At 61.2% G+C, this 12,399-nt stretch overlaps 1 protein-coding gene across 1 annotated transcript in view; it reads left to right on the plus strand.

Annotated features, from left to right (window-relative positions):
* The first annotated feature begins 8,409 nt into the window (after positions 1–8,409).
* HUNK (hormonally up-regulated Neu-associated kinase) overlaps positions 8,410–12,399 on the plus strand; it is a 64,368-nt gene continuing 60,378 nt past the window's right edge. Inside the window, exon 1 of the mRNA XM_054577804.1 lies at positions 8,410–8,658. Within this exon, the coding sequence (XP_054433779.1) occupies positions 8,410–8,658 (249 nt within the window). The remainder of the gene's footprint in view (positions 8,659–12,399) is intronic.

Raw genomic sequence — 12,399 nt, forward strand, 5'->3', positions numbered from 1 at the left:
TAAATGTGCACAGTCTTGTTCTCTTTTGAGATCACTTTGTATTTTGAATTTTGTGCTTCTGATCTAAAACGAACATCGAGTGTTCACGGTTCTTTTACTTTTCATGCCCACTCGGCGCCGGAGAACCCCGTTGTCATCTCTGTTCTTGTCATCGCATCTCCCCGCGGGGGGCGAGCGCCTTCCTCTGGCCTGAATGCAATGCGAATGCCGTGGCCCAGCCTCTGCTCCCTGTGCGAGGCCTGGAGCTCAGGCTCCGGCCCGACAGAGCAGGCTGGTGGGTGCCGGTCTGCGTAAAGAAGCAACGTGGCCCCACGCGGGGGGCCGCGGGCTGCAGGCACTGAGGACCCCTCGCCAGCACGCGCTGCAGAGGCCAAAGGGAACGGGAGGGGCTGTGTTCCAGGGCGGGGGGGGCGGCCCAGGGGACTGGGCCACGCAGCTGGAGGAGGGAGAGCTCGTCAACTTGGGAGCCCTCTCCTGGGACACAGGATCTAACAAGTTGCACGATGATACTTTTTTTGGATCTGTCACCAAAATCACAGGAAACAAAACCAAATATAGACAAATGGGATTGCATCAAACCGGAACGCTTCTGCACAGCAAAAGAAACAACCAATGAAATGAAAAGGCAACCTACAGAATAGAACGAAGCATTTGCAAACCGTCTGTGTGACAGGGGTTAATATCCAAAATATATAAGGAACCCATGTGACTCCACAGGGGAAACAAACAAACAAACGGACAATCCAATCACAGAACGGACAAAGGACCTGAACAGGCACTTCTCTACGGAGCTCTACAAATGGCCAACAGGTACATGGAGGGAGCTCCATTTGCGTAATCGCTGGGGCAATGCAGAGCCACGCCGCGCCGAGACAGCACCTTGCGCGTGTTAGAGTGTTTGTTACTAGAAAGACAAAAGTCGACATGTGTTGGAGAAGGTGTGGAGAAAAGGGAGCCCTCTTGCACTTTTGGTAGGAACATCGATTGGTGGGACCACTATGGAAAACAGTACAAAGGTCGCTCAGAAAAGGAAAAGGAAAAGGAAAATGCAGTGCGTGCGCAGCGGAGTGTGGTCCAGCCCTCACAGGAAGAGAACCTGGCCTTTGGGACCGCGCAGGGCGCCTGGACAACGCTGTGCTAAGCGACGTAAGCCAGGCTCAGGAAGACAAATACTGCGCATTCTCATCTCCATGTGGAACCTAAAATTGTCGCCCTTCTCCCTCCTGGAAACAGAGTGGAACGGCGGTTGCCAGGGGCTGGGCAAGGGGACCATGGGGAGAGGTTGGCCAAGGGCACAAAGTTTCAGGCAAACAAGAGGAATAGGATCTGGGGGTCTAGTGTCTGACAGTGCGACTCGAGGTAACAATATCGTGTTGAACACTTGAAATTTGCCCAAAGCGTAGATCTCCAGTGTTAACCACACAGATGCACATGGTGACAATGTGAGGTGACCGATGGGTTCATGAACTTGATTTTGATGAGTATTTCACATGTACACGTACATCAAACCATCCCGTTGTGGCCCTTAAACACACACAATTTTAATTGTCAATGAAAATTCAACAAAGTCAAAAAAAGAGGTAGGGACAGAGCATCTGGACATGGGCCCCAGGTGACACTCCCCCAGAGCCACCCACCGTGGAAGACACTGCCGGACTCCCATGGACAGGGCTCAGGCTCCTGGTGGCCGCGGGGGAGGCAGGCACTACGTCCGGATGGAACGGGGCAGGGCCTGTGAGCCCCGGCAAGCTGCGCGAGCAGGTGGCTTGGACCCCCGTGACCCCCCGGGGACCGCCAGCAGTGCCCCGTCATCTCGCTCCCATGGCCACCAGGGCAAGGACCCTTGGGACCCCCTGACAGAGGAGGAAGAAGCACAAGCTTGGTTCCCAGATGGCACGTGTGGGGACAAGTCCCAAACAGGCAGTGAGTGGGCTCGGGCCGGCCCAGGACTGGCCGTCAGGACAGCGGTGACGGGGGGGGCTCCTTCTCGTGAGCGGCTCCTGGGGGCCCCGGCGTCCGCCGAGTCTGGGCAGAGCGCGTACCATCCATCCAGCCAGCTCTCCACTGCAGGCGTGTGGTGGTCAGGTGGCCTGGTCCCTTGGTCAGGAGCCTGGAAGGAGGGAAATCGGAAGATGAGGGCTCAGGGGGTCTGAGGCGGGGGCGTGTGAGGGACCTTTGACAGCGGGCTTGGCTGCGGACAGCTGCAGCCACGTCAGTGCTACCCGGCTCTCCGCCCCGGGGAGCCCCCACCGTCGAAGGAAGGGGCGCGGGGCGTCCTTAGTGTCCAGTCACCTGCTTTTCATTTTACTCTAAAGCCACTGTTCTCTAATGTATGTCCCAGACACTTCCCAGTTTAAGACGACAATAACCAAAATAATTTCTGTTTTTGTGGCATCTTCGCATATATTTGCCTCCTTTAGTCCTGGGAACTAGAAACAACAGAGAGTAGTTATTTCCTTTGCAATAGGAGAAATAGGAGAAAACGGATATGCAGAGAAGGTAAGTGTCCCGCTCCGGGTCACAGAGCCAGCAGGTGAGGGACCCAGGCTCGGGTTGCCGGAGTTCCGCCTGCGGAGAGCCAGTTCAACCAGCAGGGGGCGCCACTCTCCTTGGCCACCCTGGGGCCACCGGCCGCCCCAAGCAACGGGCTGTTGGCCTGCCTGGGTGCTGGCCCCGCACACTGGTGAGTGGGCTCAGCTCCAGAAGACCTTACTGTCATAGCAGCTCTTCTCCTTGGTCACATTTCGGGGTTGTCCAAGGCATCGTGCTCACTCCCTAGGGCTCTGCACACCTGTTGACACTGCCGGGCTCTGCCCAGTCCCCGGCAAGAAAGGGACAGGCTTTGGTTCCTGTAGATGGAAGGCACAGCTGTCGAGCCTTGTGCTAATGACACCTGCCTCCTTCGTGCCGTGACACAAACGAGGGCCTTGTCGTGGACCTTTGTCTCTGTGGCATGAATGTTCATTTTTTCCAGCCACACCCCCATCCCGCATGCTCCCTCCGGCGGGACTCAGTTTTGCTGTTTTCGTCTATCACGGCTCTGTGTTCCCGTTCACTATGGTCCCCTCTTCCCCAAGGGGAGGCCCTGTGAGTTACAGGTTAATTCAACCACCACACATTTGTGGTCGGTGCCTCCCATGCACCGGCAGCAGCCCTCCCTCAGCTTCCATTCCAGGAAGGGAGACAGGCAGCAGGCAAAGCGAGGGAGGAAAACGTGTTCTGTCACCTGGCACCGAGCACTACCACGAAGAAAAACGAAGCAGAGAAGGGGCCCCGTGGTGGCGGTGGGAGTGTGTGGTCTGGGGGAAGCCCGCCCTGTTAATGAGGAAGGGTCAGACATGCGCTCCAGGGAGAGGTAACCTGCAGCGAATTCCCAGTGATGGTGAGGGGCCAGCCCTGCAGGTGTTTGGGAAAAAGGTGTTCTAGGGAGCTGATCATGGGCAGGCTCTGAGGCAGCGGGCCTGGAAGGGGGGGGACAAGGGAAGGCTGTGGGTCCCTCTGATGTTGCCATTGGCCTCAGTAGGGAAGCCACTTCCACAGGAGAGATGCTTGCACAGAGAGAGGGTCAGAGCAGTGCGTGACAGCCTTGTCCTGGGAACCAGCGTGCCTGCGTTCCTCCTCAGCGGCCTGTTCCCAGCATTTGGAGAAAGTGGCCCACCCCAGGACGGTGAGGTGAGGGGCACATGTCTTACTAAATCGTGACACCGGGCTCCTGGGGACCGGCAGAGGCACAAGCAGGAGGGGAGCTGGCTCTGCTGGGGTTGCCGGCAGCGTCCTGTGTGAATAGCGCCCCCTTCTCTCCCTGAGCATCTGCTCAGCGCGGCCGGGCAGCGGGCAGCGGTCGCAGAAGGGCGGCTCTGGGCCCCGCCACACCCCATCACGCTGCAGGCGCCCCCTGCAGCCCAGACGGGCAGGTGGGAGCCGAGACGAGGCACCTGAAGTACGCCAGGCGTGCACGGGGGCGGGATGCAGACGAAGTTCCTGGCTGCAGGGACCTTCCATTCTAGAGGGAGGGAGGCAGGAAACACATAAACGCTCAGTCTTTCGTGGCTGCTGACGACCGGCACGGGAGACACTGAGCAGGGATAGGGGTGGAGAGGGAGGCTCCTGGATGGAGATGGCAGAGCCCGGAGTGAAGGGACGGACAGACAAGGGGCTGGTCTAGGAGAGGCGTGTCGCCGCTGGAGGGAACCTCAAGGACGAGGGCTCTGAGGGGAGAAGTTCAGCACTTGCAGGGAGGGCGAGAGGCAGGATCGCCGGGCCGGGGGTGCTGGCCCGGAAGACCGGGCGGGGGGCGGCGGGGAGAGTGACGGCAGGCTGGGTGCTGCGCCCAGGCGCTGCGGTGCCTGAGGGCGGTGACAGAGGGTGGCAGGAAGTGGTCCCTTGGGGGCGCACCGTGGAGTGGAGCCCGTGGGATTTGCCGGGGGAGTGGAGAGGAGGGCCAGGAAGGAGGGGAAGCAAAGGACGACACTTAGGTTTCCGGGAGGATTTGGGGGACGTCCTGGGAGAGGAGCGAGGGGGGTGTTGTGTGCTGGGCGGCCTTGGGCCCCGGTTCGGGCTGAGACCCTTGTCGCCCACAGGACTCTGAGTGGAGGGACGATATCCGACCTGGAGACAATGCCCGGGGTTCCTCAGTCCCAGGGACAGCTCTGCTTGCAGAATTCGGGGGCATTGCCCAGTGACTGCTGTCAGCGTGGTCACAGTGATAGTGTTGATGGCAAACGCACCCTGCGCCTCTGCGGGGGCAGGTAGTGAGCTGGGGGCGTCATGGGCCTGATCTCATTTAGCGGTCACACTTCCTTGCGATCCGATGGGGAAACTGAGGCACAGAGGTAGGAGCCACGATTCCTTTTCAGAGCCGTCCTTCATTACAGGGTGTGGCAGGCCCCCTGCTCTGCAAGACGGCGCCCACCAGCCTTTACGACTCAGGGACTCTCCGTCCCTCAGCCTCGCCTTGTGCACATGCAGCAGCTGGGCGCTGGGAGAGGATCGTGATGGCCGTGGCCTCTGGGGACCGGGGCGCCAGCCTGGCTCTATTATTTCCCGGGAGCTTTGTCTGGGGAGGGTGACCGTGCGGAGGTCATGGGCCGTCGTCCAGGCCAAGCGTGTTCTCGCCTGCTGTCCGGGCTTTGCTGTGGTTCCTTTTCCAGGCCCGGCCAGCGCCTGGCCCCAGACGCCCTCGCCAACCCCACTTCCTGGCCTCGCCAGCCTGGGCGTCTGTAACTGTCTTTGACCGCTTCCAGCTGGGCTGCTGACCGGTCCGTGGGAGCCGAGTCAGCCTCGGGACCAGACCAGATCGGGGAGGAGCCGGGCAGGAGTGGGCGGGAGGGGGCGGCTGGTGAGGGCTCCTCGGGGTTGCAGCCTGCAGTGACTGGGGACACTTTTCAAGGGGTTAACTCACGGCAGCCGGAGAACGCCCGTCTTTGGCAGGGCAACCAACTAACTGCAAGTGCTTTCAGAAAGTTACTAGAACTGTCTCCCCCCGACTTCCCCTGAGGACAGATGGGGCCTTGCTCTCAGGAGCCACAAAATGCCACTCATTTGAGAATCAGGGAACAAGGATGTTCATTTTATTCAACAAATATTTATTGAACATGGACCCAGTCTCAGGCACAGGGCTAGGGCCTCCGGCGCAAATACAGTATAAAAGGAGACTCAACCCCCACCCTCAATGCATCTGAAAGAGAGGCGACACCACACCCAGAGGAAGGACAGTAACACGGGTCACAGGAGTGGGAAAGGGGGGATGTGCGGGGGGAGAGTAAGGGGGGGCGGCCTCCCGGCTCCAGGGCTCCCCAGCCACAGAGGTGGCAGCCGGGGCGGGCGGCCCCCGGAAAAGGCGTGGGTGAGGACGGCAGAGGTCTAGTGCCCAGGGCGACCCCACAGGGGAGAAGGGACTTAGTGGAGGACAGTTAGAAAGTCTTTGCTGCTGCCGCTTTTCAACCAGATGTTTTCCACATGTCTGATAGGGTGAGACAGTGTTTTGGGCACTGACTTGTCTTACAAGCAGGAGTTCCTGGGGTTATTCCTTATGGAACGAGGTCATCTCAGAGAGCAGGACCTGGAGTTCAGGAACCGGTTGCTAAACCCAGAGAGGCACAGGATTTGGACTGCGCTTGGGCGTCCATTCCTGCTGATGGAATTAGCAGTGAACTTGAATCAAACCCAGGCATCGGGCTTGAAAACGACTTAATGGGCCTGGTTTTTCTCTCTTCTTCACCCCTTTCCTGACCTCCACCCTGGGAAGATAATTAAAAGGAAAGGAAATCTCTGTTTCATTGTAAATGTCTTCCACTATTTTTATGCCTGAAGCTAATTTTTTCTTTTTAGGTCATAAAGACGCTTTGATGAACAGTCTCTGACATTTGCCTCTCACCATAATAAGGGAATTTCTAAATTTTCGTGGAGAGCTAATGCCCAGAATTTCAAAATGTCGTACTCTCTTAATACGGCACCGGGGCGGGGCAAGGGGGCTCGAAAAGCTCTTAGAAAGAAGGTTGAGAATGGTTTTGACCCCAAAGCGAGCTTGGTGGTCCTCGTTCGTTAGACGCTTGTCCCCTCTTCCTCCCATGTTCCTGTCCTCTTAAAATCTGATTATTGAATTAGAGACAGTAAACAGATCGGATGGGCCTTGCAGAAACTGTGGGGTGGTGTGGTGGCAAAGGAGCCCCTTAAACACAGCAAGAGGTACACTTGACGCTGCGTGTTTAATATTGAAAAATGGAGACGTTGAGCAGACGGTTGGACGTCAAGACTGGTGACCTGTGAATGTGTGAGTAGTTGATTACAGCATAATAGTTAAAATTAGATCTATATAAAATAGATGTTTCTCTGGGCCACCTTTCGGATGGGTCAGAGAGCTCCCTGGGCGCTGGATTAATGAGAGCTGTCGCCTCTTCCTATCTTGCCACCGCCTGCCCCCCACCCCCGCCGCCCCCGCCCGCTTCAGAGCAACGACAAGGATCCTGTCGTGCTGGTTTGCAGAGGGAGTCGGACGAAAGGCACTTGGTTCGGGCCGGATCTTCCCCGGCAACTCCGGCGCTGTGCGATCTGGGTGGAGTATGCGCTAAACGTTGGCGCCTTTTATCTGGCTGCTCAACAGGTAGCATTTTGTAAATTTCTCTCCAGCCCCCCAACCTCTCCCTCCCATCTTCTCCCTCTCGAGATCCAAACTCGAGAGCCCTCATTTCTGGTTTGAGGAGACGTTGGGGATCCTGCAGAATACCCGAGTCGTCCGGGCAGCGGGGCTTGTTTACGAGGGGCGGGCACAGTCACGGGGCGCGCAGAACAAAAGCCTCTGCGAGCCGCGAGCGCGGGGCCCCCCTCATCCCGCCGTCGCCCGCAGCATCGCAGCGGAGAGCGAAGGTGTAAACGTGCGCGCAGAGGCTGCCACCGCCCGGGTTCCTACGCCGCTGTAGCTCCTGTTATTGTCGCGTCTGCTTCTCCTGCAACAGAGCAGTCCCATCTGCGGGCGAACGCGGGCAAACGCCCTGCCGCCCCACCCCCAACGCTTCTTCCCACCCATCTCTCCATCCGCCCATCCATCCGCCCACCCACCCAGGGTCCAGGGGGCCCTACTGTGTGCCAGGCCCTGGGCTGGAAACGGGGTCGGGGGAGCCTCCCTCCCTCTCTGCTGCTCCGGGTGGGTGCGGCTGGAGGGGCATTTCACCGCCGAAAGGTCCAGAAAGCTCAGAATCCGGCGGGAGACGGCCCAACTCGGGCGGCCGGGAGCGCGCGTCTGCCAGGCCGCGCGGGGTCCCCCCAATCCGCCACTGGGGTGGCGGCGCCGCTCCGCGCCCCCGCCCTCCGTCTCCGGAGAGGGACGAGCGTGGCTGTTGCGCGCGGGAAGGGAGGGGCTACGAGGGATTTGAAAGTGCACAGGCTGCGCGGCGGAGCTCGCATCTGTTCCCGCCGCCCGCGCCCGGATTGAATTTCTGCAAATTCAGACTGAATGGGGCTTTCTTCTGCTGCCGTCCAGAGGGCGCCTGCAGCCCGCCGCGCGCCCAGCTAGGAGCGAGCAGGCGAGCGGACCCGAGCCCGCGCGGATCAGAAGGCGGCGGCGGGGCGGAGGCTGCGGAGGCGCCGGGCGCGGGGACCCGGGCGCCGGGATCCGGGATCCGGGACCCGGGCACCGGACCGCGCCCTCGCCGCCGCTCCCCGGCCAGAGCGGCTCCCCGCGCCCCGGAGCGCAGCCACTGACCTCAGCTGCCGGACGGGACCCGGGGCGGGGCCCGCGCCCTGCAAGGGGCCCGGCGACCCTCCGAAGAACTTGTTGGGGGCGGGTCCCCGTCTCCCCGCCGCCTGGGCGGCCGCTATTGTCTGCGCGCGCTCGGCGGGGCCGGGCCGGGCGGCGGCGGGAGGAGCCCGAGCGGAGCCCGAGCGGAGCCGGAGGAGGAGCCGGACGGCGCGATGCCGGCGGCGGCCGGGGACGGGCTCCTGGGCGAGCCGGCGGCGGGGGGCGGCGAGGACGCGGCCCGGCCGGCGGCGGCCTGCGAGGGAAGTTTCCTGCCGGCCTGGGTGAGCGGCGTGCCCCGTGAGCGGCTGCGCGACTTCCAGCACCACAAGCGCGTGGGCAACTACCTGGTCGGCAGCAGGAAGCTGGGCGAAGGCTCCTTCGCCAAGGTGCGCGAAGGGCTGCACGTCCTGACCGGAGAGAAGGTGAGCCGCGGGGCCCTGCGCGGGCCTGGGGTCCGGCGGGTGTCCCCGGGGAGTCGGCCGCAGAGTCCCGGCCGCCCCCGTCCCGGCATTTTCTTTCCGGAGGGAGGAGGGTCCGCGCCAGTGCAGGCCCCTCTGCCCCGGCACCGCCTTTGCCGAGGGGAGGTCCGGGGTCAGTCCCCGCGGGGAGGCTGGCTCAGCCGAGAGCCTCCCGCAGCCCTTTGGCTTCTGGAAGGGCGCCGCCTGGCGGACACCGGCGCGGGGTTGGGGGGGATTCGGCTCCGGCGCGGTAGGGGCCGGAGATCCGCGGGGACGCAGGAGCCGGGGCCTCGGCCGCGGCGCGTGCGCCCTTGGGGTGAAGGCGGGAGGGCCGATTAGCCAGCTCCGGAGGGAGCCCAGCGTCTGAGCGCCAACCTGGGGAGAAGGTGGGGGCCTCCTCTCCACCTATGCGCGGGGGCAGCCGGGATAGTTTTCGTGCTGGAGGAGGGTTATTTACTCCCCCCCACCCCGACCCCGTGCCTGCGTGGAAGCTGCAGGAAGGACCCTGCTCTGGCGAGTAGAGAACCCGATACCCGCTGGCCCGGAGGGACACCCTCTTCTGCCTTGGGACAAGTTAGAAGTTGATCAGTTGTGACCTCGTGCCAGGCCTGGCCCAGGCGAGCCCACGTTGTAACTTAGGTCCGCGAGAAGAAACCCCAGACACGGTGCCTGCTCTCGGAGGTGAGTGGCTCAGGCATTGGGTCACCCCCAGCGGGGAGGCTGCCCAGGCCTGGAGTTGCCTCAGGCTTGAAGCTGCTTCTGCCCAAGCGTAGGTCCGCCCGACGCAGGGCTCCCGCAGGCTGGGATCGCGCAGCACAGGCCGAGGACGGTCGCTTTGGGGGCCCCAAGCCCAGGGAGGCATCGGCAGTGGGGCGAGGAGGGGGCTGGTGAGCCAGGAATGGGGCGCAAGGAAGCTGCGGCTCCCTAGCCCCGCCCACCAACGTGGGGCTCCCGGGACTGCCCTGCCCCTGTACCCGCCCCGGAGGTCAGTTGTCCTCCCGCCTCCCCGCTGTGGCCTGGAGCCCTTGCGTGTGAGCGTCCTGGGCTCTCTGCTCCGTAGCCCTTTGTTTGGGGTAAGTGGGGTCGGAGTGCACTTTAAAAAAGTGCCTCTTGCTTGGATTTCCATGCGAAAAGGAAATCGATGTTCAGGGTGAACTCCCTGAATTGAGCTACTCTTCAAAGAGGACAAAAACCGCACAAACTCTAGCCCCGTCTAGAGTGAAGGGAGAGAGCACACGCGGCCGGTGTGGGGCTCCTCCTTGCTGTGCGCTCGCTGCCCCGCGCGCCCCGTGTGAGTCCGTGTCTGCGCGGGTGGAGGGACCTGATTCTTGTGGTAGGATTAAGTCCGGTTGTGCGTGTCTGCTCGTGAAACTTGGCAGAGAGAGGCGAGGCTTTATGCTGACAGCCAGTGGCCCCCATGACAAGCACCATTTCTGTCGCCTGCCCCGTGCTGGGCTGCCTCTGGCTGCGCCACCTCCCCGCTCCCCTCCGAGTTGGGGTGCCCCCTGCAACAGGGTAACGTCGGGACGTTGGCCTTGGCTGTCCCCGCGCCAGGCCGCCTTCCGAGCTCTGGCCCTGCCTTGCTGCTTGGGTTCGGGGCCCAGTGCTGGGCTCCCTGGGATGGGAGGGGTTCCTGCCCAGACGGGGTCCACTCGGGGAGCCCCGCCCCCTGGTGCTCACACCCTTTCTCTCTGGTCTTCCCTTTCCTCCACCGTCAGCCTTGCATCCGGTCAGCTAGGCCGGAACTGGTAGTTGGATGTAAAATCTCTGAGCTGGACCTGCTGCTCAGGTCTCGTGAGGGCTGGCGGTTCAGAGGGCAGACCGGGGAGGCAGGGAGGTGTCCGGCCTGGGCCTGGCCTCCAGCCCCGGGGGCAGCCTGGGTGCCCGTTCCGTGGTGGTCAGCTTTGGAGCGACAGCGGCTGTCCTCCGCAGCTTCTCTCTCCCAAACCCAACACCGCTGATGCTCGACTAGCAGATCTGGGTTTCGGCAGATTGAGGAGATGAAAACGCGCGTCTCTGCCTCTGCCCGGGTTACCACGGGGTCGCGAGTCCCACCCCTGAGGCCAAAACGGGAGGTGGGCCACCCCACGCGAGTGCTGCCGTTCAGTGTCTTTAAAAGATGAGCTGCCAGGAGCGTCTCCCCTGGGGGAGCGCTGCTCCTGGGAGCCGCACGAGGGGAGCCCCGGGGCGGCAGAGCTGGGGAAGGAAAACGAAGCATCGCCCGGGTGGGTGATGGTGGCGGCTCAGGAAGGCCTCCTCCCCCAGCACTCCCCGCTCTTAGAGGGCGTCTGTGCTTCCGAGACAGCACTTCACCTCTCTCCTTTCCTTTTCTACAGGACACAGGCCACGGCGGGTGGGGAAGTCATGAACACTGTAGTAAGAAATAGGGGCGAGCCCCCAGGCCACCTCTGAGTGAGCCGATCCAGGGCGGGGGTGGGGTGGGGTGGATGGGTCAGTTCAGGAAAAGCTGGGAAGGCAGGATGGGGGGGGGGGAGAGATGATTTGAGAGAGAGAGAGATGGAGATGATTTAACTTAGTGCTCATTTCCCAAAAGACCGGGGCGGAACCCTCCGGGCCGGGATTACGCTCTGAGTCCTGATGGCAGACACCCACGTTTTCTCCTTTCCTGTCGGGCTTCAGTCTCGCCTCCCCCGGGGGTTGTTCCCCACCACCGCCTGCGGGCCGTGTTTTGCCTGCCTTTCCTCCTCAGTTTGAAAGTCGTTTGAATCAAGGTGGCCCTCCGCTGCTTGAAAAGAAAGGATGGCTTCAGCTGAGACCTGATTTTGTCCTCCAGCTGGGAGCTGGAGCAAACTCTGTTCGGGTGCCTTTGAAAATAAACAATCCAGTTGCTCCTGGGAAACTCCTGTAACAGGTGCGTTCTCAGGCGGGACCCAGCGTCTCCCGACTAACCTGTGCCGATGACTGGCGGAGAAGGCGTGCTCAGGAAATCAGGTTCCGAAAAGTGTCCTCTGTGGCTCTGAGACAGAGCAAAGTTGCTGAGCAGGAGTGTCGGGTGAGGGGCCTCGAGAGACCCAGAGAGGCTGTGCTCGCTGGCCCAACCTTGGTCCCTGAGCCCTGCCGAACGCAGAGACTCGGGCTCGTACCAGGTCCTTAGCGCATTTTAGAAAAACAGACAACGCAGCGGGGCGGGGGCAGGCCTGCGGGGGAAGGAGGGGACAGGACTCGGTGCCGCCGACTGTGAGGGCCAGGCCCCTCTCCGATCTGAAGCTGGGTGCGTAACACAGTCGGCAAAGGTGTTTAAATATCTTGTTCTAACCTTTGGTTTAGAAAATAAGCCTGTTTATGGCTTTCGTTGGAGCTGTTTCGGGGCTAAAAATAAAATTCGCCTGCTTAGTGTGTTGCCAATAACGATGTGCGGAGCATGGCTGCCCGCTACCTGGGGTGGGGGAGCTGCTAAAAATACACCCCCCTGCTCTGTGGAGTGGGAGGCACGGCTAATTTTAAAGGCGGCCTTTTGGCAGATCTGTTTTTAGCATTTTTAGCAAGTATTTCTGAAACAAACAGGTGCTAAATCCTGTAATTTTTTTTTTTTTTTAAGTGCTAGAAATTGAGGGGCAGTCGCTCTGAGGAAGAAATGCTTGGAGACCTGGAGATTCCTATTAGCCCTCGGCAGGGGTTTGTTGGCAAGCGCGCGGCGTTTGACGGAAGCACCTGCTCCGTGCGTGTTGTGCGCTGGCCGGCCCC

Source organism: Pteronotus mesoamericanus, unplaced genomic scaffold, assembly GCF_021234165.1.
Source record: "Pteronotus mesoamericanus isolate MK-2021 breed Mesoamerican mustached bat unplaced genomic scaffold, CSHL_Meso_final contig_116, whole genome shotgun sequence".
Lineage (NCBI taxonomy): Eukaryota > Metazoa > Chordata > Mammalia > Chiroptera > Mormoopidae > Pteronotus > Pteronotus mesoamericanus.